The sequence below is a fragment of the Musca autumnalis genome, unplaced genomic scaffold (assembly GCF_047663935.1).
Source record: "Musca autumnalis isolate F117 unplaced genomic scaffold, ASM4766393v1 scaffold_3, whole genome shotgun sequence".
Classification (NCBI taxonomy): domain Eukaryota; kingdom Metazoa; phylum Arthropoda; class Insecta; order Diptera; family Muscidae; genus Musca; species Musca autumnalis.
The window spans coordinates 4,576,140-4,603,313 of record NW_027411866.1 but is presented as its reverse complement, the minus strand read 5'-3'; the positions used below and the strand labels follow the sequence as shown (position 1 = coordinate 4,603,313).

Sequence of the window (27,174 nt, the reverse complement as noted above, 5' to 3'; positions counted from 1 at the left end):
ACTCCCACTGTTATGAGTCTGTGCATGTGAGATGTTGAAGCAGTGGTGTACAAATTTGAAATCAGAGCCCTCGGCAAGACTTGCTAGCTGGGTAATAACATTACAAACAAGGCATATTTATACAAGGTAGAAGTGACAATCAGCTGTACTCTTACTTTTTTTTTGTAAATTAACCCCCTGTTTTTGTAACTATTTTTTGTTCGTTCGTCTATATTCGTAGTAATTCGGGCATCCATAGCTCAGCCCACAGATGACAGACGGGCCTAATTTTTCGTAAGCGCGTTCCGTATATTTGCGCTAAGGCGAGTAAATCGGTCCACAAAATTTGACAATTCGTGTGAGAAGAATAAAAACTTTTACAAAAACCGGGGGTTAGTTTTCAAAATGTAATAGGGTCTACTCATGATATTTGCTGCCATAAAATACTGCTTTTCATCCAAAACGTGTAATAAAAATGCCCTACGATAGTTCTAAATGCTTTATACAGTTGAACCTCGATTATCCGTGAATCGATTATCCGGGAACCTCCATTATCCGTGATAGAAAAGAAATGTTGGACTATTTTTCCATTTCTTCTATTTTCGTTATAAAAAACACACTTTCCAATTAATCTGATTAAGCAAACAGAAGGTAAACAAACGAAAACTGGAAATTCTCCCATATTACACAATTTGTGTATTTATGAAAAACCATGGGACAAAGTCCATTCAGATGAATCTGGTGATATTATGTATCGTAAAATGTGGTGGATTACCGTAACGAAATTATCCGGGAAAATCGATTATCCGTAACGCCTCCGGTCCCGACCATTACGGATAATCGAGGTCCGACTGTATTTACATTTTGATTAAATTTTTTTCTATTTTACAGGATTTATTTATTTATTTATGTTTTTCCTGATAAAATTTTTGGAACGACCCTATTATTCAATATTTGCTTTGACAATTAATTTTCAATAACAACAATGTTGTTTTTGTAAATTTGTTAGTTGTTGTAATTCATGCATATACCTTCATAAATTTGCCTTGATTACAAACAAAAACAAATGTCTATGGGTATATATTGTTGTAACAGGGTTTATTATTGTATGTTTGTGTGTTCGTTCATCTGCTCAATCTGGCTCTGGGTCTATCTACAGTTCCGGGAAAGTGGCTGCTTCGAAAGGACGTAACCACAGATCCACTGGAGTTATGAGAAAAGGTGCACCGTGCGAAGCCATGCCGATGTCCGCATATGTGAGTTGTTGAATTGTATTTGTTTTAGTATTTACTTTACCTTGTATTGTTGTACCATCCAAAACAATTTTATTCATTAATTTTATTTTGATGGTTATCAAAAAATCCCTTTAAAGTTCTTAACAAACATTCCAAATCTTGAGAATTTTGCAAAAACTCTTTTATTGCCAAAAATTCAGGATGTGGAGGAAAAGTCTCAACAAGATCATATAGTTGATCGACTTCATTGAATGTCACACTGCAATTATTGCCGTAAAGGAGCTATAAAAATCAACAGGTGATCAATTACCACAAGCCTGAAATGTTTGGAACATGCTTACCTTTCTGTTTATGCGATTTGATTCTACCACTCGTTTTGTTATATGAAACCCCAGTATAAGGCATATTTTCCGTACGAAATCGTCTTCAGTTTTTGTACCAGCCTTTTTAACTAGATGAAATCTCGCAGTAATTTAGATTTTCACATTAGTAAGAGAATCATTTCTTCTACCTGAATCTAATTTATTTGATAGTTCAGTTTCCTCCAGCAAAGCATTTTCAACATTTCCCTGTATTTTTTCCAGACGTTGCATAAGTTGTTTTTGTTTTTCCAAATATGTCCTCCTTTCTGATAAAACCTGTTCAATATCCGTCTTTAGCTCTTGACAATGGGTTTGTAATTTTTTTATTTGTTTTTGTTGATTGGCAAATTCCATTTTCGACTTCCTTGGCTTTATTAAAAAAATTAAATATGTTTACGCGAATGTGTGTTTGGCGCTTTTATCGTTCACTTTGGTGAATAAAGAGTTAGTTCTCACATTGGTTCCCTTTGGAGAGTATCATGGTACAATAATACAGGTAGCATTATCATGCCAGCTGATGGTAACATAATTGGTCTGTTCCAGTACTGCAAGAATCTACTAATTTTTACTATTTTTTCCGATAACATAAAGGAAAAAATGTTATCGTAGTAAAAAATAGTAGCTTCTTGCAGGTTCTGGAACAGAGCAAATGTGTCAATTGCATTGAATTATATGCCATTTAGATATGACACCATTAGCCGGATTTAGCCCATTATCAGGTTTTATTTGCTAAATCCAGCCAAAATCTACCAGATTTCCCATACAAAAATAAATCCTCCTATTGAGTGGATTTGTTTTAAATCTGGCATAAATCCTCGTATACAACTCTGTTTTTTGCAACATGTTGCTAGAAAATACAAAAAGTTGCAAGCTGGCACAAGAAACAAGGTAGATGCATCGGTGAATTGCTACACTAAAATTAATTTAACATGTAAAAATTTGTAAACAAGGCGGAGAAATTAAATTTGTTTTGATGTACAAAGTTGATTTTAATCAACCAAGACTAATATTTATGATGTCTTAACGATAAAATAATTCGTTTATTTATTTTAGATGGGCAAACTACGATAAAATAATTCTTTATTCGCTCTTTACTTAGCATTAGTAGCATAATGTGCTAACATTTTCAGTATTAAACAATAAATTTGTAATTTGACGTATGTTTTTTGAGACCAATTCTATTTACAAAAAATTCTTTCGACTTTTCAAATTCGTTCAGATGGGCTAATGCATCTACCTTGGTAATTGTGCTATGAAGAAAAATCAGCTGACTGCCATTTAAATCCTCCAAAGTGTATATCTAAATACAATGAGATTTGTACTGGATTTATTAAATCCCGTCGAGGATTTATGGCTAGTCTAAATGAGCTATTAATGTCAAATTTTGACATCTTATGTTGCCAACAATTGCCGATGCGGCTACCTGTGTATTTGTACCATGGAGAGTATGGAGCATGGTACAATAAGAAAGGTAGATGCATCGGCGAATTGCTACAACAAAGCAACTTTTTTTGTAACGTAAACTGTCAAAATTTTCGCCAAATGGTCTCTTGTTGTCTCTTTTTATCGCTTGTGTTTGTCTATAAAGTGTAAACTTACTATCTCTTTCTTACCGAATCATATGGTTTTTTGTTTTGATTTTTCATGGCGAATTCCTAGTTTTTTGACGTTTTAGATTCGATCAGCTGGTCTGAGGCATCTACCTTTCTAATTGTACCATGAAACCCACAAAAATCAACATTTGTAAACAAGGCGAAAAACAATCAAAACGCCGAAAAAAAACGAATCATATGGTTTTTGTTTTGATTTTCATGGCGAATTCCTAGTTTCTTTTACGTTTTAAATTCGATCAGCTGGTAGATTAAATTGAATACTCTACCAGCTGGCGGAAAAAATCTGATTTTTTTTAATTGTAAGTTTATTCTAAGTAGCCTGACTTCGGCCGGGGATTTAAGACTGTCTCCTATGGGCAGGAGCCAATTTAGGGCACGAAAAAAAAGCATTTTTTAATTTAATTTTTAGAGGTCCACATCTCAGAAGTATGAACTTCTCCCCAAATAACTTTATATTTTTGTAATCAGGACGTAAAGATCTACCTGTGGTAGACATAAAAGATTTTTCCCGCCAGCTGGTAGATTATTCAATTTGTGCCCGTAAATGTATATATTTAACATTTGGCAATGTTTTTACATGGCTTCAAATTATTTTTGACACTGAAAGGGTTTATGCTTGGTTTACATTTACGAAATCCACTCGATTTCCACAGTCAATTCCATTGGTTAAACGTCAAATGAAATCCAATGAATTTCAGATGTGATTTCATTTGACGTTTGAGCAATGGAATTGACAGTTGAAATGGAGTGGATTTCGTAAATGTAAACCTAGCATAAAACAGCAAAGTGTTCGATGTAGTTCTTATAGTTCATATCACAGAATAGTTCGTTCAATCCGAGACGAGATCCATAGAAAATAAACGCGAAATGAAGCGTCCAGAATAGACAACAAATAGAAAGTTTCTTTTTAAGTGGATGTGTAATCTAATAAAGACTAAAGGATGGCTCTAATATCGAGAAAAGCCCAACCCGAATGTTTGCGCTACTTTTTATTGCAACTAAGATTTCCTGGTTGTTCTTCACAAAGCTCAGACGATGGTCGCGAAGAGTCCTGTACTGTAGAAAAACTAACGGAGACTTTAATTGGTTCAGGTTATACGCCTGGTAAGTGTTATTTGGTGAAATGATGTACAATCTTCATAACTCATGCATTTATCTCCTAAGCCACTGCAAAGGAAGCAATATACAATGCCCTAACTGATGGCATCCTAGTGCCGATGACTGCAGCAGGAACTTCTCCACGTCCTCGTTCTGCATTATCCGACATAAAACGTGTTCGTTTACCCAATTCACAAGAAGTTCGAGTAGATAGTTCCCATGATTGGTATTGCTTTGAATGTCATTTACCTGGAGGAATTCTCGAGAATTGTGCTCAATGCTGGCGCTCATTTCATCGTTTATGTTATCGCAAAAATCCTGAGCGTCCAAATTATGCTGTACCCTCTTCAAAACAACAGAAAAATCGCCTTCCCGCCTTTAGTTCCGATAACGAATCAGAAGCAGAGACACTGGCACGTTGTTCTACAGCAATGGGTTCAGAAACGGATGTGAGAGCTAGCTCGTCACAACGTATTACTGCTGATCAGACCCAATTGCAGGACGTTGAAATGCTCGATATGACATGTATAAATCAAACGGAACCAAAACCATTACTAGATGATTTTGAAAGCAAAACCAAAGTGGATGTCGTTTGTATAGGTGAGATTCGCCCGCCAAATAGAAGACGACCCAATACTACAGCATCAAATGTCTCGTATAAAAGTGAGGTATCGCCAAATGATGATGAGGATCAAGATTTTGAACTGTGTACATGTTGTAGACTTTTAAAAAGAGCACATCTCAATAATCCTCCCAACCTGCAACCCGATGAATTGAGTCACTTAATCAATTTCACATTTAGTTACAATAAAGAGTGGTTGACACATGATGTTCGAGAATATTTGACAGCGAAACGTTTAAATCTCAAAGAAATTAACCTTGTTGACCACTTGTTGCTGTATTCGCCGATTAAGCGATTGGCTGATATTGACATAAAAATGGAAAGAAATGAATACAATTTCCTCACTGAGTTGCTGGTGGATCTTTTAGATATTCAGCATAATATGGGAGTATTTTTTGGACGTAAGTATTTCAATTGATAAATGGAGAATATTTCATAAAGTTTCTTTTTAAATTCTAGCCCATAGCACTGAGTTGGAATCTACCAAATGGCTATTACGTGATGTTGCCCATGACCTTTCAGAAATAAGACGCTGTCCAGATTGTTTCCGGTACTCCCATGAAAAGGATTCGGTGATATGGTTTGCCAAACCTTGTGTCCAACGCCATGAATTAGTTTATGCCAAACATAGTGGCTTTCCATATTGGCCGGCAAAGGTTATACGCGTTTTGCCAAATAATAAATTTGATGTGCGATTCTTTGGAGGTAACCATTCAAGAGCTCTCATTGATGTACGCCACATTAAACCCATTGATTCTGATGTGAAATCTCTAAAGCTGGGCAATAGTCCGGCAATTAAAAAAGCCATGGAAGAGCTGCGGTATCATCAGTTATTATCCACATATCCACCAAGCTTGTTTAGCTTTCATGCTAATCCTCACGAAACTGAAAAGGTAATACAAAGTGTGCTTGGTAGTAATCCAACTGCAGCTATTTTTCAAGAAAAACGCGCAGGAAGACGTAGAAAATCGGCAATTGTTAGCAGCAGTGTAGAGGATGAGTATGCTCCCATTGTCAGGAATACATCACATTGTGCGGGATCTTCTTCGGTTAGTTCTCCGCGGCCACTAAGCAATAGTCAGTCTAGTATTGTATGTCCTGAATTGACAGTGTCAGTGAAGCGCTTAAAGGTCCATCAATATCCTCCATTTAACCAATCGAGTAAAAGTTCAAGTAGCAATGATAAAAGGTCGACAAGGACATCAAAAAAGAAGGATGCAACAAATGATACAGCAGAAGTGGTGAGTATGCCTAGCACTGATTGCTATTCTTTAGGTGACAAAAAAAGAACACTTATTATTGGGGGAATTAATATTTTCTGAGATTTGAGCATATAATTTTCCAAAATAGCCCACTAGTTATTGTCTGATTGGTATGAAATATTTGTCTGTTCAGAAAAAAACGATTTCATAATTAAACATGTCTATTTAAAACGATTCCAAGGGAGCCCCTTAACTAGACTTATGTAGAGTTTAGAGATTTACATAAGGAATTTATCTTTGCAGCTGGACACAATGCTAAAGGAAATGGAGGAAGCCCGCAAAATAATAAACGAATATAAACAGAAAAATAAACAATTGGAGGCCCAAAAACAGAAACTTAAAGAAAAAATTAAAAAACAAGAACTTGAAAGTAAAATATTGAAACGCAAGCTTTGGGTAAGTCAACTATTGTTATAAATTTGATATACCAAAGGCTAATGTGTAAAATTTCCAATCCATAGTGTTACTGGTGCCTTGACGAAGCCATATATTTATGTTGTTTTCGTGCGGCCTACTGTTCGGAAATTTGCCAATCACGCCACTGGAAGGATGGTCACAGTAAAGTTTGCAAAAATCCAACAAATGGATCTAATACAAATTCATAATTCTCATTTTTTATGTTCTTCTTTTAAAACATACAATTCTTATGTATTTTAAAGTTTTCTTTTCACCTAGCCTATAACTAATAATATTAATCATGTTGATTTTTTTTAGAGAAAAAAGAAAAGTGCAAAAATTGGATATGAAATAAATGATATCCTTCATTCACACATATTTAATAGTGGGTAATTTTGAAATGAATTCAAAGATATGCATGGTATTGAAATGTATATGAAGTAAATATAAGAATATAACGACAAGGAAAGTGTATATACAGTCTAAAACGTAGGTATGTATCATTATGATATATGTGATTACTATGGGAATAATCGTAATAATTAAATTAATAAAAAGTGTATTCAAAATAAACTTTATTACAAAACCTTAAACTAAGCGTATGTGGGGATTTTTTTTTAATATAAGCCGGAATTGGGACATTTTTCATATGATTCATTCGCAATTTAATACCTCCTCAATTGGGAAAATCAGCAAATTATATTTTATACATTTTTTTCTCAATTTGGAAATTAAGCAAATTATCTGCCTTATTGTGAGCAAAATCATGGGAGCAAAATTTAGCATTATCCCTATTCAAACGCCGTGGGAGAAGCCAAAAATGGGAAAAGAAATTTCGAAATTAGTTACACCAGATTATTATTGCATACTTTAGGGAGTTACTTGTTTTATAATAAAAAAAGCATACATATTTGCATTGAATTCACGGTTTTTGAATTAGGGTAGTGAACGTACAACTCACCTAATTCAACAACCGTACATTAATGGATTTTTTTTAGTGAATGGAGTTAAACGTTGTGTTGTACTAATAAGCAAATTTTCTTCAAAATGTTCGAACTGATGTAAGCATATTTTAATTATTAGGCAAAAATAGGAATATGAAAGGAACTTAAGTTTGTAACGAATTAAAAAATTGTATGTTGATGTCCATTCAGAATAAAATGAGTTAGGGGTTTAACGAGTATATCGCAATTGCTTTGTTCCAGAGCCTGCAAGAAGCTACTAATTTTTACTACTATAACATTTTTTCCTTTATGTTATCGAAAAAATAGTAAAAATTAGTAGATTCTTGCAGTACTGGAACAGACCATATATAAAGCCAAAAGCGGAATTTGCATGTTTTTCAAAAATTTAAATAGAAAAATAGTTATGTTATATTAAAATGGTTAGTAACACAAAATTTTGAAATTTTCACTTTTCATCAAAAAACGAAACTTAATAATAAACTCCACCCAAAAAATCTCCCATTGTTTTGTCTACTCTTTCGTCAAAATACCGTTTTTTCGTCAAAAAATACCCCTTCAGAGTAACTACTAAGTAACAACAAAAGATATTTATTGCCCACGTGTTATTTGTTAGTTTTTTTATGAAGTGGAATTTGGAAGTAAATCTATTTTTTCCGATTGAAATTTGTATTGTTGCGGTATTTGTGATTTGTTCATGCTGCTGACTTTGTTGGTGTTGTGTGGTAAACTTTGTTGCTGAGCAGGGGTTACATGACAGAGACTTTCAAAACTTCCTTTGAATAACATCTATTTCTAATTTCATTCTTTTCACTATGTCTTCTGTGGAAAAAACGGTGAGTTCTGAAATATTCATCACTGTTCAACTAGGCTCATGCCTTTTGAATATTTGGATATTTACGCAAAGAAATTATCTTTGCAGCTGAATGAAATGCTTGAGGAAATAGAAAAAGCCCGCAAAATAATAAAAGATTATAAGCAGAAACATGAACAACTGGAAGCCCAAAAACAGGAACTTAGAGAAAAAATTAAAAAGCAAGAACTTTTGGGTAAAGCTTTGAAAAGCAAGACATGGGTATGTCCACAATTGTAATAAATTTTATGTACCACACGTTAATTTGTAGAACTTCTTTTCAATAGTGTAATTGGTGTCTTAAGGAAGCCAAGTATGTATGTTGTTTCCACGGAGCCTACTGTTCCAACATTTGTCAATCACGCCACTGGAAGGATGGTCATAGCAAAGTTTGTACAAATTCTACAAGTATATCCAATACAAATTCATAAGTCTAATTTTTTTCTCAAATTTACAACGCTTTTTATTGTAAAATTATGAACTGCATAAATCTACTAGTTTTTACTATTTTTGTCGATATCATGAAGGAAAAAATGTTATCGTAGTAAAAATTTGTAGATTCTTGGAGGTTCTAGAGCAGATCAGTTATTTTTCATAAATAGCCTGATTTTATTAAATACAAAATTTGAATATTACGTAGAATAATCAAATCATACTTGTTTTCAAGGATATGTATTTAAATGGAATTGCATGAATGTTGAAAAGTATTTTAAATACCTGTATATAAAGTAATTATGTATTACAAGAAAATGTAATTGAAATAAAATAAACTGTATTGAATTTAAAAACAATTTTATTACAAAACCTAAAACTAAACACGTGAAGAGCTTTTTCAACATCAGCCGGCATTGGGACTTTTATCATTCGATTCACTCGCAGTAATCTCCTCCCCATTACCATCAGTCTTTGAATGATTTTCTTGTGAGGAATTTTCATTATTTTCAACACTCTTGTCGTCCGAAGACGTCTCTTCGACTGTTTCTTTTTGTTTCTTCCACATTTTGGCAGCAGCCAATAGCTTGAGATTAGGTCTAGCCATTTCATCTTCGGGAAATATATAATCGAACACCTCTTCCCAGCCCTCTTCCACACCCGCCTCTGAAATAATCTTTTGCCTCTTCTTGACACGTCTTGGCATTTTTTCCATAACTTTTTCCAAACTTTGTTGATCTCCCGATTCCTTTTCAAAGTCGCGCCATGCTTCCAACAGTAGCACTCTCGATTCCTTATCTTGCAGCTGGCGCAGAGTATCATTGGCTCTTTCATAAATTCTTCGCGCCAAGCGAACATTCATTTCCTGATCTTCTTCGCCTTCCAGTTGTGAAGTTAATTCAAATTTGGCATAAGACATCCATACTTTTACGTGTTGGGTGCGTTCCAACAAACGCTCATAAAGCTGTCTAGCCAGTTCATATTCCGCCTGAGCAACTTCAAAATCAATATAAGCCTTCCACAGTAACTCCGGCATATCTAGTCTTGGCTGTTGTATGGCCAATTCATAAATTGCTCTTGCTCGATCGGTGTCACCCAGAAGATTTTCCAGTTCAGCAAATTTCATCCATGTAACACAATTTTCTGGACCAAATTCTAAAAATTTTTCATACAGAAGACGGCAGCGATCAAATTCACGTAACTGAATTTCCAATTCTATATAACCTCTGAAAAGTTTATCTCTGGGACACATGCCAATGGCCATACCCAATGTTTTTCGAGCTTTTTGTAAATTTTTACATCTAATCTCAAAATGAGCATACATCAACCATATTTTACTAAATGTAAACTTTTTGTGGGGTATAAGTTCAAGGCATGTTTTGTAGATTTGTCGTGTCCTTTCAAGATCTTCTGTTTCCAGTTCCTCATATAGAGCATAATTTATCCAAAGATAGATATAACGACGCCAATAATTCTTTTCATTGGCAGGAGGTACATTTGATATGGCTCGCTCATAGGTGTCTCGTATGACATCAACATCTCCCTCGCCTGCAAGAAAAATTCAAATATTACTCCATGTTTAAAATCTAAATATTTGCAAACAAACCTTCAATAAGCCTCAGGTAGTCGAACCAGGCATCGTAGTTTTGGGGATTTGCGGCCACCTCCTGTTCATATTGGAATTTTCTCTTGGACACAATTACATCTTCAATTCCAGCCCTATCGCCATATTTCTTTTCGTGTATTGTATACGCTTTGTACAATTCCTTTGTTCTATCCTTGGGTAAATGATCCAAGGCGTATTTATAAATAACTCTGGCCCGATCGTGCTCTTTTTGGCCCTCTTCAAATCTGGCAAATGCAATGAATAGGCGCTCATCGATGTAGTCATCACCAAAGAATTCCACAGCCCGTTCGTATACACGTCTTGCTCCGTGGATAAACCCATGAGTCTCCTCGAAACGTGCAAATTTTATCCAATTCTTAACATCGGGATGGACATAAACGAATCTCTCATAAATTGCTCTTGCCCGATCAATTTCTTTATACCGTAACTCAAAATTCACATATGTTTGCCATGCCTGCTCCTCCGGTTGCCATTCCATCCAACGTTCGAAAACTTGACGTGCTCCTGCCACATTTTCCAACATTTCTTCCATGTAGGTATATTTATACCAGAATTGGTTGACTCGTGGCATTATTGTCACAGCTCTGTCCCACAAATTTCTTGCATGATTTACTTGTTTGTTTTTCATCTCCATTTCGGCATATTTCAGCCAAATGGTAATGTTACGATGCTCATTATCCAAAGCTCTTTCCCAAATGGATCGAGCTCTTTGGATTTCTTTTTGTGACTCTTCCCACTGGGCATATTTAATCCAGTGACTTACAACCATGCGATTTTTACGCAAATTATCTTCGAAAACTTTACGTTTCCTCTGTTGGTAGTCGGCCAATTCAGCTGGATCAGAGATTTTCTGTTTAGGCGGTGGAGGTAATATTTCCAGATCACGTTCTTTGGCTTCGCGGAGCAATTGCTCAGCAGTGATTTGGACCTCAGCTGGTGCCTTGTTCTTCACCTAGAAATCAAAGCATGATCGGTATATTTTTACGGGATAATGGTTGCACAAAACTTACCTTGGCCACTTTCGGCATTTTTTGTGGTCGTTCCATGTTTGTATGAGGATTTTGTTATATTTTTTTATATTTATTTAATTGAACTATGAAGGTGCTGTTTCCCCTCTAAACGTTGTACAAAATGAAAACAAAAACAGCTTGAAGGGAGAGATTGAACATACCGCTATTTTGTTGAGTATGTTCAGTGAAAGAAGAAAGAAGTAGGAGAGCACATTTAAAACTCTTTTGATATTTACAATTTAAGAAAATAGAAATCTGTTAAGAATATAGAAATAATAATAATAATAATATGTAATAAAATTATTCATGCATTTTCTTTAAAAAATGTAAAAAAAGGTACAAATTAACCATTGAGAAAGATTTCGTTAGTCGCTTTTATTGTGTCTTTCTACATCTGTTCTCTCTCATAACAGTTGTCATATTGAGAAATATGCCGCAACAGACTTGACAGGCTGTCAGGCAGTTGTTTGTGTGTGAAATCGAATCGGGCTGAATAGAGGGATTTAGGATAAAAATTGAATAATAAAAAATAAAGAACTCAACAAAATGGTGTTCCAATTATTGCAACGTTCTTCTGTCCGAGCTGTTCAACAGTTTGGCAAAACACGCTGGATCAATACATCCGTTATGGTAAGAGTGTATTGATGTTTTTTCGGGATTTCTTTTTTAAAAATTATGTAATCTCAATATATCCAAAAAGTTTTATTGTAGTGCAGTAAAATGAATTGTGTAATAATTCCTTGCAAAAAATAAGCTATGTAATTATTATACTTGAAGGAAAAGGGGTGATGGCGTATAGTAATTGTCTGAAAAATATGTTTTCTCTCGTGCCGATTGGTTACGACAACAAAAAGTGTGCAAATATTTCATTTCATTGCAAAAAGACAAAAAGCCGGTAACGAACACACATAATACAAGTGTGGAAAATGACATGCATTCCTTCTAATATCTACAGTCAACCAAAACAGTCTACATACACCCTACAAATCTCGAGTTTAAAGGTAAGGTAGTTCTATTTCATATCCGTAATGAACAAAGTTAAATACAACAAAAATATATTCCATAATACGAATAACGGTAAGATAATATAGCCTTTTGCAGGGTTATCCTTCTTAATGAGGATTTATTTGAAATCTTCAATTCCAGTCCTATTGACATTTGAAACCCAGTGGATTTGTTAAATCTGGTTATATATAAATGTACTATAACTTCTATAAAAATTAAAAAAAAATTATTAGGGAAAAAGTTTACATACAACCCAATGAAATATACAATTACCCAGGTAGTGGCATCGTAAAATTTTGAATATGTCATGTCAAAACTTTCTTTATGTTGCTGGGGAAATTACAACAAAAACAATTTTGGTGTGATACCACTACCTGCCATGGATATTACCGTAAATTTATGGAATAAGCAATACAAATTTTACATTTTATCGAATGTCTTTGGTTGTCCATGATACCTTTTAGACTAAATAGGATTTAAGACTTTCTCCTATGGACAGGAACGAATTTCGGCTACGCGAACAAACTTTTTTAAAACGTAAATATTTTCCCAAGTAAACAAGGGAATTTTCGGAACTTCGGACGCCAATATCTCGGTAAGTATACATTTCCCCAACAAAAGAAATACATCGTTGATATGCCAATTATTTAATTTTTATAGAATTTATCGTTATTCGTATTATGGAATATATTTTTGTTGTATTTAATTTTGTTCATTAGGCATATAAAATAGGACTAGGTACTTGTATTTTCATAAAAATGTTTCCTTACCCTTAAAACTCGAGATTTATAGGGTGTATGCAGACTTTTTTGGTTGACTGTATGTATTATACTTCGCCTGTTGGATGGTAAATATGTATGTATATTGATCACTGTATGTATAGTTTATTCATGGAATCAAAACAAAATTGGATGTCCACCAATAGAACCTTTTGAAGCAGCAACACATAGTAACGACGAAACGTTGAGTATTAAACGGCATTTGCATTAGAGCTTTTTGCCCGGTTAACCTTCTTTCGAGGATTTATTTGACATTTGCGCTATGGTATTGACATTTGGAACCCAAGATTTTATTAAATCCGGTTAAGTGCAAACGCATTATTAGAAATTATAATTTAATCACAAGGACATCACTAGAGAAATCGAAAAATATGCCTTTCTGTCTTGGTTGTCTTCTAAAACAATGAAATAAAATCAAGTGTGTATACGGAACTCGCGAAGTATGAACTTCCGAAACAAGAATTAAATGTGCATATATCGTTGTAAAAACACCCGCTAGGGTGTTAGGTTTTATTTGCTAAATCCGGCCAACATCTACCAGATTTCCCATACAAAAATAAGTCCTCGTATTGAGGGGATTTGTTTTAAATCCGGCATAGATCTCCGTATACAACTCTATCTAGATGCAATGAGATTTGTACTTACATTTTGATTCAAATTTGTTCTATTTTAGAGGATTTTCAAAATGTGTTTATGTTTTTTTATTTATTTATTTATTTCATTTTATGCAATATAAGCCTATAGGCCGATTCATATAATATAATATAACAAATAAAAAATTATAATAATATTAATAATTAATAAATACAAAAAAATGGGTGTAATTTTTTGCACCTCTGTGTTCTTTTGGTTCCGCGAACGTGTTAATGTAAAAATGTATTGACCATTTATGAGTAACGATCACTCGATCCGAATTGTGGAACACAGAAAAATCCGCTATTTGTGTATGTGTGTTGTGTTTATTTCCATCAACAACCTACTTTCCATTTTTTTCGCTTAAGTGATTTTCGTTTCCTACTGTTTAATTGAATAGTTTCAAAAGACAATGCATTTTGGAATGATGTAAACCATGGTATAAGTAAAGAGGTAGGTTTAAATGAAAATAATCTATAGAACCCTTGTTTTTCCTGAATTCCTAAAACGTCAAAATTAGTAAACACAAAAGCAACCAGTTTGTTTTTGTTTACAATACCATTTTTGAGCATTTTATAAAAAACGCGAACAATGAATGAAGTGTCAAGGTTTTTCCACATAATCGAGTTGTGGATATGATAAAATGTTTGTTTCAATGCAAAGCTGACAAATTTCTTCCATACAAATGTTCTAAAATCAATTTTAAAAATCATTGAATTCGATTGTTTTTAAAATTGTTTGGCATATTATTCAAATAGCACACACACGTACACAGATTGTGTATATTGTTTTGACGTTTTAGGAACAGTTGAAAGAAAAAAATTGAAATGACAGAAAGCTTTAGCTAACCTTTCTTATTAAACCATGATGTAAACGTATTATCATCAAACTCATTCAATAGGTCGGTTTAGTGACATAAACATTATTTACACATTTTTAAAAAGATTTTAATTTTTACAATTTTTTTCTCTTTGTATTTCGCGAATCAAGAATATATTTATTATTTATATACATATGTGCATATTGTAAACAATGAAAAGAGTCCTCATTTACCCTATACAAATGATATATCGAAGAAATATATATCAACTATCGACGTTTCCCCGACCTTCAGCAATTCATATCAATCATAATGAGTAGACCCTGTGCAAAAACACATCGCATCAAACTGTTTACACGAAAAAAAAAAAACGTTTAACACTTTAAAAACATCAATTAACCGGTTCGATAATGAAATTCAAAATTATGCAATTTTTTGCCTCGGTAGCGATTTTAGTTTTGAGTTAGAAACCAAACCAAACAGCAACATACAACAACAACACGCCTTGATAATCCTCATGGCAAATCAACCCCACTGATATGAAATAAAAAACGATGAATAAATTTCATGTTATCTCTTGAGTAAAATTTTCATTTTTGTTGACTTTGAAATCTGAATCCAAAGTCACTCATTTTTCACTTTGTGTTATTATATCACAAAACGACGGAACGTTTAGTATTGCAATACGTTTGCTATAAAGAAGAATGGTGAGTCGACGACTCAAAAAATAAAAAAAAGATTAATATTCGCTATTTATTTAAATTGTACTATGCATTGTTTCTTTTTACTCATACGAATATTCTGTATCCCCTTTTTAGGCCCTTCAAGATTATCGCATTGAAACCGACACATTCGGTGAATTGAAAGTACCCAGCGATAAATATTATGGCGCCCAAACAATGCGTTCTCAAATTAACTTCCCCATTGGAGGACCCACCGAACGCATGCCAAAACCTGTGGTCCAAGCCATGGGTATCTTGAAGAAGGCTGCTGCCGAAGTTAACAAGGAATTCGGTTTGGATCCCAAGATAAGTGAAGCTATTTCAAAGGCTGCTGATGATGTGATCTCAGGAAAGCTTTATGATGATCATTTTCCATTGGTTATTTGGCAAACCGGTTCCGGTACTCAAAGTAACATGAACGTCAATGAGGTAAGTACCGCATAATCTTTGATACACAATCTTTGTTTAATCCGTGGTTTGTAATGTAGGTCATTAGCAATCGCGCTATTGAATTGTTGGGCGGAAAATTGGGTTCCAAGGATCCGGTCCATCCCAATGACCATGTCAACAAATCCCAAAGTTCCAATGATACATTCCCCACCGCTATTCACATCTCGGTTGCCTTGGAATTGAACAACAACCTCAAGCCTGCCATTAAAATATTACACGACGCCCTTAAAGCCAAATCTGAAGAATTCAAGGATATTATTAAGATTGGCCGTACTCACACCATGGATGCTGTCCCTTTGACATTGGGCCAGGAATTCAGTGGTTATGCCCAACAAATGGCCTATGCCTTGGATCGCATTGATGCCTGCTTGCCACGTGTATATGAATTGGCCTTGGGTGGTACTGCCGTGGGTACTGGTCTCAACACCCGCATTGGTTTTGCCGAAAAGTGTGCCGCAAAAATTGCCCAATTGACCGGCTTGCCTTTTGTCACCGCCCCCAATAAATTTGAAGCTTTGGCAGCTCGTGATGCCATGGTGGAAGTCCACGGTGTGTTGAACACCATTGCTGTTAGTTTAATGAAAATTGCCAACGATATTCGTTTCTTGGGCTCCGGTCCCAGATGTGGTTTGGGTGAACTTATGTTGCCTGAAAATGAGCCTGGTAGCTCTATTATGCCCGGCAAAGTCAATCCTACTCAGTGCGAATCCATGACCATGGTTGCTGCTCAAGTTATGGGTAATCAAGTTGCTGTTACAGTTGGTGGTTCCAATGGCCACTTCGAATTGAATGTCTTCAAGCCTTTGGTTGTGTCTAATGTTTTGCGTTCCATTCGTTTGTTGTGTAAGTAGATATGAGGAGCCGTTTTTATGGAAATCATTTAATGTTGATGTTTTTATTTTCTCAGCTGATGGAAGCCGCACCTTCACTGCCAATTGCGTCCAAGGCATCCAAGCCAATAGAGACCGCATTAACAAGATCATGAACGAATCCCTTATGTTGGTTACCGCCTTGAATCCCCACATTGGTTACGATAAGGCTGCCAAGATTGCCAAGACTGCCCACAAGAACGGTACAACCCTTAAGGAGGAAGCAATTAAATTGGGCTATCTAACCGAAGAACAATTCGCTCAATGGGTCAGACCACAAGATATGTTGGGCCCCAAGTAAATTTTGTTTTATAAAATAAAAAACTGCTAATTTATTTCTATTTGTCAAAACTTAGGATTTAATGTTTTCAGTTTTTGCTAAATAAAATTTATGCAAAAAATGAAATGAAAAAAATATTGTTGTTGTTACTTAGGCGTATGAAATCTATCAAACATTTTTAAAGAACGGTGATGCGTATGATTTGGGTGGTATGGTTTTATTGGCTGGATAGGGGACGGACAAAACTCTGCGATTAATCTTTCAGTGTGGAAGACTGTTGGTGGGGGTGGTTGTTGTGTTCTGTTGTCTTTGGACCTTGAAAAGGCCTTTGACAAAATTAATCACTTCATTTTGATTAAGAAGTTGCATCGTTTTTTTTAATTTTTCGTCTTCAGCGTGTAAGCTTATCTTTTCGTATTTGTTCCGGAGGTTGCAATATGTGAGTTGTAAAAATTGTGTTTCGAGTATGCTACCTGTGAGTAGTGGTGTGCCCCAAGGTTCTGTCCTTGGGCCTTTGTTGTTTATAATGTATATTAATGATTTGTTTGGTTGTATTAATAGTAGAAATTGTATGTCATTTGCCATTGCTGATGATATACAGGTTTTGTTTAAAGGGGAATATATTTATATGGATGTTTTGCAGTCTTCTATTGATTTTAATATTAATATGTTAGTCACGTGGTTGTCCAACAATGGGCTCTCAATAAATACTAGTAAGACTAAGGCTATGTTTTTTGGCAACTTCCAAGAGAGTTCTATAAATGTTTCCATCTATAGGGAGTCTATAGATGTTGTAAGCTCGATGAAGTGTCTTGGTTTGTTGCTTGATAGTGGTTTGGAGTTTGATCTGCATGTTAATTGTTTAGTTTCCAACCCAGCAAAATAAATTGGAAGAAGTGCAATGTAGACTAGTTCTTTCACGGCATGTTTTTATGCAGTTCAAACGGAGTCGTGAAAAAGGCACTCCATTCCTCACATTTTAACCGCATTTGGATGCAATCCAAAGAATCACATCCATTTGTCACATTTTAACAACATCCGGAGGCAGTTCAACGGAGTCGTGAAAAAGGCACTCCATTTCCTCACAATTTAACAGCATCCGGAGTCGTGAAAAAGGCACTCCGTTCACTACATTTTATTAGCAGTTGTTAGAGATCCCTACATGTACATAAATCAGTTTGTACATCTCTACAGGCAGCGGAATACATTTCCAAATCGTGTTAACATTTCCAAACATTTGTTAATACAAACTAAATAATATTTAATTTGTGAACATTTTTCCAGTAACTCACGAAATGAAAATTTCCCAATGAGGTGCTGTTGGAGTACATGTCGAAATCTTAACTGGTGATGGGAAGATAATATGAAACCCATTTAGCAGATGAAGCAAAAGCACTTAAGCTTGGATTAGATGAAGAGCGGAGGAAACACACATGTTTGCGATTGAATTCAATAGAGAATTTTCATTTGTTGTTAATTTAATAAAGTTATTAATAATTTTGTTATACACAAATAATAAATGCATTTTATTTTGTTATTCAAAACAAGTGCTCTGGACTGCCTCCTATTCTACCCCAAAGGGTCAGTTAAAATGCAATGCCAAAGGGTCAGTTAAAATGCAATGCCAAAGGGTCAGTTAAAATGCGGTGCAATGGAGCGCCTCTACGGGGTCACTCCCTTGTAAAAATCATGAGTGAAAATGCATAATTTGATGCACTTCCAAATCACTTGTACATATCATTTAACTGCCTCTTTGGAGGCAAACTTTTTGCTGGGAAGGTAAACTTTATTTTAAGAAAGTTGTACTGTTTGGATATTGTCCTACCTAAGAAAATTAGGATACAGGTAGTACATGCATTGATAATGCCGCATTTTTTGTATTTTTATGCTTTTCTGAATATTAGGTGCATGTTGTTTTTCTTTAAGGTGATACAAATCCAAGCCCCTTCCTCTGTTTTAGAGTTATTTGTTTTTAGTAGATCGGAGAGGAATAAACAAATTCATATACCGCGTTTGACCCCTTTTTTGGAAAAATCCTTTTTGGTACGGGTTGCCCGTGTGTTCAATGGTTTACCGCAAGATCTTAAGACATTCAGTGGCTCCTTAATCTGTTATAAAAGGAAGTTATTTGAATATTTCAATCGGAGTGATTTTGAAGATTAATAATTTTTCGACTAGTACAAATTTTTGTTATGATTGTTTATGTTCCTTATTTTTAATATTGCTTAGCTGATTTACTAAACAGATCTTCATATTTTCTTTAATTACATCCTGTTAATGAATTTTAAGACTATTAAATTTAATGTATTGTTAGTTTTAAGCTTTTGGAGTAGTGTATGTTTTGTAGCTTTTGGAACCGCTCTTGGCCCTATGGGCTAGGTTCCCATTTATGAAAATAAATTGAATTGAATATATTCATAATACCAAAACTATGAAAACCTATTCGCGCATACATTTACTAACGCAGATCAATTAGCAATTTGTTACAACAATGTAAAAAGTTTTACAAAAATAAATCATTTCGTAGTTTTCTAGCACATCTTCATTCCGAAATTATTACACAAGGTATTCAATGATTTCAATAAATATTTACATTTTTAATTAATGAATTTTTTTTTTTAAATTAAAATAAACACATTTTTTATCATCTACCCTCTTAAAGTTCTTTGAAGAACACATAAGCTGTCTTCCTTTACTTACCTGATGGTAAAATTTTTCCCATTTGTTACCATTTTTAACCTGCAAAGCGTTCCTTAACCCCGAAAAGTGGCAAAACTGGAAGCAATTTTTAAGAGAGTGAGAGTGGAGAGAGAGCGAAAATGGCTTTCTCTTCTACCACAGGCTACCAGCAAAATTTCTGCAGGTAAAAAATGGTAGAACTGATTTTTCGACTTTAGTTTGACGATTATTTCACAATGAAGAAGAAAATGGACGAAAAGCGAAGAAAAAGTCGAACGCTGACAAAACTAAATTAAAAACTGTGAAATAAAAGACGAAAATTGATTTTTTATGCTTCTTTTTGACATTGCTGCCAGATCTACCATTTTTCCGTTCCTTTACTTTTCTGGTAAAAATGTTCATGAGAGAGCAATTTTGAGCAATATTGACACTTTTCTCTTTTACCACTCTTACCATGAAGCGTTCGGCGGTGGGATTCTCTTTATTTGTTGGACTTGTAGATATCCACAACCAACGAACCCATCGATTTGCATTCACTTTCCTGAGATAAAATATCAATTATTGGATTGGAAAGGTAGAAATTTGAGTTTTCTTTACCATATTTCCTCTGTTTCGGACTCATAAACCTATCAAATGTGATTATACCCTATACCACAATGTGGAAAAGGGTATAATAAGTTTGTTTTCCCAAAAATTCATGTAACGCCGCGAAATATTCGTCGTAGACCCCTCATGTGGTATACCAAACTTCATATCTCGACGAGATAAAGCGATTTAGCGATGTGTGTCCGTCCGTCCGTCCGTCTGTCCGTCCATTAAAAATTGTAATCAAGCTAGAGGCCGCAATTATGGACCGATTGTCACGAAATTTAGTATGGAGGTCGGGTTTGGACCAGAATAGAACTGATTAGTTTTTGGCGATGATCGTGAAATGTTAAAGGGATGAAATGGACCAAAAACAAAATTTTTGCTCGATTTTGTAGCCGCTCTGTAGGTCGCAATAATAGTCCGATCGGCGCGAAATTTTAAACGTAGTTTTGGTTTGAGATGAAGAAGTAGCGTGCAAGTCAACGGTATGATCGGATAATATTTAGCGGGTTAAATTGATCAAAACTTTTGTGTGAAAATTGGTAAAATTTCTAATGCACATCTTATAACTTTATCCCAAGAAGACGCGTTTAGTGGTATAGGGTATCACATGGTCGGCCCCGTCCGACTATAGTCTGTTCTTACTTGTTTTTTTTTGTAATTTTATTGTAGTATAGAAAATTTTGAACAAATTTCAGTATAACATTTTGACTTTATAAATTGTTTCTACCGATTTCTTCATAAAAATATTTTTTGGAGCTCTAAGCATAGATTTTCATCCTGTTAATGAATTTTAAGACTATTAAATTTAATGTATTGTTAGTTTTAAGCTTTTGAAGTAGTGTATGTTTTGTAGCTTTTGGAACCGCTCTTGGCCCTAGGTTCCCATTTATGAAAATAAATTGAAATTGAATTGAAATTTCAAGACCCTAATACACATTTTTGCACAGTATTTGTTGGCAATCAACACTCAGGGCATTTATTTGTAATTATAAATAGTTTTTTGTTAAAGTTTACCACATCTAACAAAGGATTTGTGTAAATTATTAGGGTGGTTCTATCCTGGTGAACCATTAAAACATGCTAATCAGCCTTATTACGGTTGGCGTAGTCGTATCCAAAATTGCAAATTGACGTGTCGTAACGTCTAATTGGTATTATGTATGTCGTACACGACATTTTCGCAACGACTAATTGGTATTATGTATGTCGTATACGAGATATTACAACTCTGTATGCCATTCTTTTACAATTTTGCTACCACGAGAGGCGTTTTATTACGAGAAACGCTGTGAAATTAGTCGTTAGAGATTTTGTTGACGACAACAGACAAATTTCTTAAAACGTTAATAAAAACGAACAAATAAAAAGGATTTAAACAAAAGGTATGTGTCTATATTACAAAAAGATTATATATTCGTATAAATGTTATAATCACCCTTATTACGGTTGGCGTTGTCGTAGGCGTTCAAGTGTCGTAGACGTAGTCGTAGGCGTTGTCGTAGTCAATAATTTTTGGTATTATGTAAAATTTTCGACTACGTCTGTTTTGTAATAGATTGCAAAAATACAGGGTGTTGAAGATTATTAACATTTTCGACAATTACACGCCACCCTGTTATAAAAAAGAAAACAAAACAAAAATAGAGTCAGTTAAAATAAAAAACAATTATTTATTAATAAACCATAAAAATGTTAAGTGTGGGTTATTTTATATCCGACGATGAGGATGAATATACTCCGAACGATTTAGTTGCGACAAGAATCAAACATATTTTCCATGACTGAAATCCATTTCTGTGAGGGGTATTTGTGACTAGTGTGCAGGGATCCTGGTTCACTTGGACCTGTTGCTCATTTCCATGAGTGATACCTATGCTTACAGGGGTTATTGTGCGGGGATCCTGATTCACTACGACCTGCGGCTCTTTTGCATGAGACCTGCTTACTTTTTGGGGAGTAACTGTGCAGGGATCGTGGTTTTCTAAATCTTCATGGATTATACATGCTTCACACAGTTCTTCCTCAGTGGTTGTTTCTCGAAGCGTTGAAGGCTGCTGGATTCCAATTGACTGATTGCCCGCGTTTACAATTGTATCCAATTGTAACAAGCTTGATGCTGCTTCTTCCGTGTCTGTTAGTATGTACTGCTTGAAGGATCCTCCACCTGTAGCACGACATTCCGCCTTATTGTGAACTAACTTCTTCCTTAACTTGAATTTGTAGTCAGCCCAGACTTTCATCCAACCCTCACCTGTTCGTACTGGCGGTCCTAAAATGTTGAGTTTTGTACTAATTTTATTCCACTCTTCTTTCACGCTAATTTTTTTTATTCCATTGCTGTAACCTCTGGCCAAATTTGGATTGTTCTGCAAAATCTGAACCATTGTGTCAAACTGCTTTTTTGTGGTGACTTTTGTTCTAAAACATGTGCAATATTATAAAATTTATACGAATATATAATCTTTTTGTTATATAGACAAATACCTTTTGTTTAAATCCATTTTATTTGTTCTTTTTTATTAACGTTTTAAGAAATTTGTCTGTTGTCGTCAACAAAATCTCTAACGACTAATTTCACAGCGTTTCTCGTAATAAAACGCCTCCCGTGGTAGCAAAATTGTAATAGAATGGCATACAGAGTTGTAATATCTCGTATACGACATACATAATACCAATTAGTCGTTGCGAAAATGTCGTGTACGACATACATAATACCAATTAGACGTTACGACACGTCAATTTGCAATTTTGGATACGACTACGCCAACCGTAATAAGGCTGAATATTGCACATGTTTTAGAACAAAAGTCACCACCAAAAAGCAGTTTGACGCAATGGTCCAGATTTTGCAGAACAATCCAAATTTGGCCAGAGGTTACAGCAATGGAATAAAAAAAATTAACGTGAAAGAAGAGTGGAATAAAATTAGTACGAAACTCAACATTTTAGGACCACCAGTACGAACAGGTGAGGGTTGGATGAAAGTCTGGGCTGACTACAAATTCAAGTTAAGGAAGAAGTTAGTTCACAATAAGGCGGAATGTCGTGCTACAGGTGGAGGATCCTTCAAGCAGTACATATTAACAGACACGGAAGAAGCAGCATCAAGCTTGTTACAATTGGATACAATTGTAAACGCGGGCAATCAGTCAATTGGAATCCAGCAGCCTTCAACGCTTCGAGAAACAACCACTGAGGAAGAACTGTTTGAAGCATGTATAATCCATGAAGATTTAGAAAACCACGATCCCTGCACAGTTACTCCCCCAAGCGTAAGCAGGTCTCATCCAAAAGAGCCGCAGGTCGTAGTGAACCAGGATCCCCGCACAATAACACCTGTAAGCATAGGTATCACTCATGGAAATGAGCAACAGGTCCAAGTGAACCAGGATCCCTGCACACTAGTCACAAATACCCCTCACAGAAATGGATTTCAGCAACAGCATCCAATGACTTCTTCAAGAAGACAAAGGAAAGCTGACCAGAAATATTTGCTTCTCGAAGAACAGCTGAAAGTCCAGACCGATTTATATGCCGATGTTAAGCGATCTTTAAGTTAGATAGAGAGGTACCAGCGCAAAAACTATAAGCTTACTGAGGAGTTGTTAAAACAAAAAAGACTTAGTTATAAACTAAAAGAAGAAAAAGTAAAACTTTATAAGGAAGAAATAAGAAATAAGGCCGAATTTAGAAAGGAGATGCTACAATGTAGAAAAAATGAAATCGAAATTCAAAGAAAACACCTCGAATTAGAAGAACTAAGAAATAATTTATAGTCGACCCTTTGCCAAGCAACATATAAACATAGGTTCCATATTTTATACTCAAAATGAATTTTATTTTTATAAGTAGTTTTTCTATAAGTAGTTTATAATTAAATCTAAGGTATGTTACAAATAAAGTGAATTACGTATTTAAAGATAGCATTATTGATGATCTTATATCTATAGCGTTTGAATCGTCGTGCATTTCAACGTCATTGGAATCTGGTACGACGGGAATTGTGCCAATTTCTGGACTTTCAATTTTGAAATGTATGCAAATGTTGTGCAGTGCTGCACAAACTGCAGTTACTTTTCCACACATATCAGGAGTGTAGTGCAATTGTCTTGCGCCTAGTATGCACCGAAATCTGTTTTTTAAAACGCCAATTGTTCGCTCCACTATATTTCTTGTCTTTGAATGTACTGTGTTGAATTTACTTTCTGGGGAACCTTCATCAGCGGATCTAAATGGAGTGATTAAAAAAGGTTCTAATGGATACCCTGCATCACCTAAAGAAACGTATTAATTTTTGCTCACATTAGTATAATATATTTCTATATTTACCTAATAACCACGTATTTCTTTCACCACTTTCATAATTATCTTTCAAGTGTTGTTTCAAATCGCTTGTATTCCACACTAAAGAGTCGTGAACAGATCCCTGATGATGTGATGATATATATCTTATTCTTAACCTGTGATCACAAACCTACAAAATACAATTTTATCATTATAAATTTGTGCATTATTTATACGAAATAAAACATACCACAGTTGCATTAAGGCTATAGAAACCTTTCCGGTTCAAATATTTAAACCGTTCTTCCATTTTTGGAGCAACAATTTTGATGTGTGTCCCATCTATACATCCAATTACACCAGGAAATCCAGTTTTTTCGAAAAAATGTTCCTTAACTTCATATTTCTCATCTTCTTGAGTGGGAAAGGATATCCATTTCGGGCAGAGCTTTTTATGCATTACATCTATGCATTCGCGGAAAACATTGCTCACAGACGACTGTGAGAGGCTGACATTGAAATCGTTGCCAGCGCCTTTTTGGTAACTGCCTTCAGCAAGTATCCGCATTGTTGCTGAGAGTTTCACTACATTTGGTACACACGTCGCCCTTATCTGATCATAAAGATCGGGTTCAATTAGCTCGAGAACATATTTGAATGCATCCTTAGTAAGCCTGAAGTAACTAACAAATCTAAAAACAAAACATGAACATTTTTCCTTTTTTCATTTAAGTGTTTACTTACTGAGTATCAGTCATGGAAAATATGTTTGATTCTTGACGTAACTGTTTTCGTCTTACGTTTAAATCATTCGGAGTATATTCATCCTCCTCGTCAGATATAAAATAACCCACACTTAACATTTTTATGGTTTATTAATAAATAATTGTTTTTTTATTTTAACTGACGCTATTTTTTTGTTTTCTTTTTTATAACAGGGTGGCGTGTAATAGTCGAAAATGTTAATAATCTTCAACACCCTGTATTTTTGCAATCTATTACAAAACAGACGTAGTCGAAAATTTTACATAATACCAAAAATTATTGACTACGACAACGCCTACGACTACGTCTACGACACTTGAACGCCTACGACAACGCCAACCGTAATAAGGCTGAATGCATATGTGAAACATGTTAGGTATTGAATATATCGGCTACTATATACTCTACATGTCCACAAATTTATAATTTACAATTCCTCTCCTTTCGTCAGATATAACGGTATTTGTAGACAAATATTGGTTGGTTCTATTCAGATGAACCGGAGTGTAGTATGCAAAGTATTGTAGACAAAAAAATTTAAAACAAAAATCTTAAACCCAAATTTTTGCAACCATTTTTCGTGGCGTTTAAACGACTTTATCTGGGTTAAGCGTACACAGATAGTTAAAAAAAATATGTATATGTACAACATCTTTTTGAAGGAACGCAGAGAACGGTTTAAGAGAAGGTGGCAAGTTATTAAATGCACGGCAACTCTTACAATGAATGACTTCTCTAAAAGTGACAGAGTTCGAAAATAAACAGTACACTAACATAGTGTACCGCTCCGAGTACAGTATCACTAAAATATTTTTAGCGTTAGTGCTCCGGAACACAAACACTAAAAAATATTTTAGTGATACTGTTCCGGAGCACAACGATAAACGTAGTGTACCACATTTTGGTACACTAAAAACGTTGGGTACCGCAGTCGGAACACTAAAAATCGTAGTGCTCCGCAGTCGGAACACTAAAAATCGTAGTGCTCCGCAGTCGGAGCACTAAAAATCGTAGTGCTCCGCAGTCGGAACACTAAAAATCGTAGTGCTCCGCAGTCGGAGCACTAAAAAATCGTTGTGTACCACATGTCGGAACACTAAAAAATAACATAATGATAATGTACCACACACGAGTTGATTATAATTTGCGAGGAAAATTAAATATTTATAATTTTTGTGATAAGTACAAATTAAGACATAAAAACTCAGATACACCTCTTAAATCCATGTATGTATACATATTAATGAATAACGTTGGGAACTTAAGTAGAAAATATGAAAAACATTGATTCGGTTGTTGTACAATGGCGCACTACAAATTGCAGTGTCCTGACTGTGGATATATGAGTTTATTATGATTTGTAATGAAAATTAAATATTTTTTATTTTTTTTTTTTAATAAATACAAATTAAGAAATAAAATTTAATAGAACACGTGAAAACGCTTGATTTGATTTTTAGACAATGGATCAATAAAAATCGTAGTGTTCGGCTGCGGAGCACTAAAAATCGTAGTGTTCCGACTGCCGGATCACTAAAAATCGTAGTGTTCCGACTGCCGGATCTCTAACAATCGAAACAATGGAACAAAAAATCGTAGTGTACGGCTGCGGAGCAATAAAAATCGTAGAGTTCCGACTGCCGGATAACTAAAAATCGTAGTGTTCCGACTGCCACATCTCTAAAAATCGAAACAATGTGCTCACATAATAAACAGACGATTATCTTAACATTATTTTTAGCGTTTCGGCTCGTGGTACGCTACGATTTTTAGTGTTCCGACAGACGGAACACTACGATTTTTAGTGCTCCGACAGTCGGAACACTACGATTTTTAGTGTTCCGCA

General features: G+C 34.9%; 5 protein-coding genes across 7 annotated transcripts; 3 read left to right on the top strand and 2 right to left on the bottom strand.

Moving 5' to 3' along the window:
- Positions 1-852: 852 nt before the first annotated feature.
- LOC141399917 (uncharacterized) lies at positions 853-1,989 on the bottom strand. Its single transcript, XM_073979293.1, has 3 exons — positions 1,726-1,989; positions 1,556-1,665; positions 853-1,496 (listed from the first exon to the last, which is right to left on the bottom strand). The coding sequence occupies exons 1-3, from the start codon at positions 1,928-1,930 to the stop codon at positions 1,305-1,307; spliced, it is 507 nt and encodes a 168-aa protein (XP_073835394.1). The 5' UTR covers positions 1,931-1,989; the 3' UTR covers positions 853-1,304.
- A 2,008-nt stretch (positions 1,990-3,997) lies between these two features.
- On the top strand, positions 3,998-7,160 carry LOC141399914 (zinc finger MYND domain-containing protein 11-like). The gene is made up of 5 exons (XM_073979289.1): positions 3,998-4,293; positions 4,354-5,310; positions 5,369-6,150; positions 6,415-6,567; positions 6,633-7,160. The coding sequence occupies exons 1-5, from the start codon at positions 4,131-4,133 to the stop codon at positions 6,774-6,776; spliced, it is 2,199 nt and encodes a 732-aa protein (XP_073835390.1). The 5' UTR covers positions 3,998-4,130; the 3' UTR covers positions 6,777-7,160.
- A 637-nt stretch (positions 7,161-7,797) lies between these two features.
- Positions 7,798-9,043, top strand: LOC141399918 (zinc finger MYND domain-containing protein 11-like). 2 transcript variants are annotated; one of them, XM_073979296.1, is made up of 3 exons: positions 7,798-8,365; positions 8,452-8,604; positions 8,654-9,043. In XM_073979296.1, exons 1-3 carry the CDS (start codon positions 8,345-8,347, stop codon positions 8,672-8,674), a joined length of 195 nt encoding a protein of 64 aa, XP_073835397.1. In that variant the 5' UTR covers positions 7,798-8,344; the 3' UTR covers positions 8,675-9,043. The 2 variants fall into 2 exon arrangements, with proteins under 2 accessions (XP_073835397.1, XP_073835395.1); XM_073979294.1 differs by having other exon boundaries at positions 7,856-8,365; positions 8,670-9,043.
- A 114-nt stretch (positions 9,044-9,157) lies between these two features.
- Positions 9,158-11,611, bottom strand: crn (pre-mRNA splicing factor crn). The gene is made up of 3 exons (XM_073979290.1): positions 11,452-11,611; positions 10,421-11,393; positions 9,158-10,362 (listed from the first exon to the last, which is right to left on the bottom strand). The coding sequence occupies exons 1-3, from the start codon at positions 11,485-11,487 to the stop codon at positions 9,221-9,223; spliced, it is 2,151 nt and encodes a 716-aa protein (XP_073835391.1). The 5' UTR covers positions 11,488-11,611; the 3' UTR covers positions 9,158-9,220.
- Positions 11,612-11,687: 76 nt separating this feature from the next.
- On the top strand, positions 11,688-17,144 carry LOC141399916 (fumarate hydratase, mitochondrial-like). 2 transcript variants are annotated; one of them, XM_073979291.1, is made up of 4 exons: positions 11,688-12,081; positions 15,507-15,839; positions 15,899-16,703; positions 16,768-17,144. In XM_073979291.1, exons 1-4 carry the CDS (start codon positions 11,998-12,000, stop codon positions 17,028-17,030), a joined length of 1,485 nt encoding a protein of 494 aa, XP_073835392.1. In that variant the 5' UTR covers positions 11,688-11,997; the 3' UTR covers positions 17,031-17,144. The 2 variants fall into 2 exon arrangements, with proteins under 2 accessions (XP_073835392.1, XP_073835393.1); XM_073979292.1 differs by lacking the exon at positions 11,688-12,081 and adding an exon at positions 14,751-15,395.
- Positions 17,145-27,174: the final 10,030 nt, after the last annotated feature.

Coding starts and splice junctions, on each gene's coding strand:
- LOC141399918 (XM_073979294.1), top strand. CDS start 8,345: ATGTCTTCTGTGGAAAAAACG. Junction 8,366..8,451: donor TGTCTTCTGTGGAAAAAACG/GTGAGTTCTGAA, acceptor TTATCTTTGCAG/CTGAATGAAATGCTTGAGGA. Junction 8,605..8,669: donor CTTTGAAAAGCAAGACATGG/GTATGTCCACAA, acceptor TCTTTTCAATAG/TGTAATTGGTGTCTTAAGGA.
- LOC141399916 (XM_073979291.1), top strand. CDS start 11,998: ATGGTGTTCCAATTATTGCAACGTTCTTCTGTCCGAGCTGTTCAACAG. Junction 12,082..15,506: donor GGATCAATACATCCGTTATG/GTAAGAGTGTAT, acceptor TCCCCTTTTTAG/GCCCTTCAAGATTATCGCAT. Junction 16,704..16,767: donor GCGTTCCATTCGTTTGTTGT/GTAAGTAGATAT, acceptor TTATTTTCTCAG/CTGATGGAAGCCGCACCTTC.
- LOC141399917 (XM_073979293.1), bottom strand. CDS start 1,930: ATGGAATTTGCCAATCAACAAAAACAAATAAAAAAATTACAAACCCAT. Junction 1,666..1,725: donor ATCAAATAAATTAGATTCAG/GTAGAAGAAATG, acceptor GATTTCATCTAG/TTAAAAAGGCTGGTACAAAA. Junction 1,497..1,555: donor CAAATCGCATAAACAGAAAG/GTAAGCATGTTC, acceptor TGATTTTTATAG/CTCCTTTACGGCAATAATTG.
- crn (XM_073979290.1), bottom strand. CDS start 11,487: ATGGAACGACCACAAAAAATGCCGAAAGTGGCCAAG. Junction 11,394..11,451: donor AAATGCCGAAAGTGGCCAAG/GTAAGTTTTGTG, acceptor TTTGATTTCTAG/GTGAAGAACAAGGCACCAGC. Junction 10,363..10,420: donor CTACCTGAGGCTTATTGAAG/GTTTGTTTGCAA, acceptor TTTTTCTTGCAG/GCGAGGGAGATGTTGATGTC.
- LOC141399914 (XM_073979289.1), top strand. CDS start 4,131: ATGGCTCTAATATCGAGAAAAGCCCAACCCGAATGTTTGCGCTACTTT. Junction 6,151..6,414: donor CAAATGATACAGCAGAAGTG/GTGAGTATGCCT, acceptor TTATCTTTGCAG/CTGGACACAATGCTAAAGGA. Junction 6,568..6,632: donor TATTGAAACGCAAGCTTTGG/GTAAGTCAACTA, acceptor TCCAATCCATAG/TGTTACTGGTGCCTTGACGA.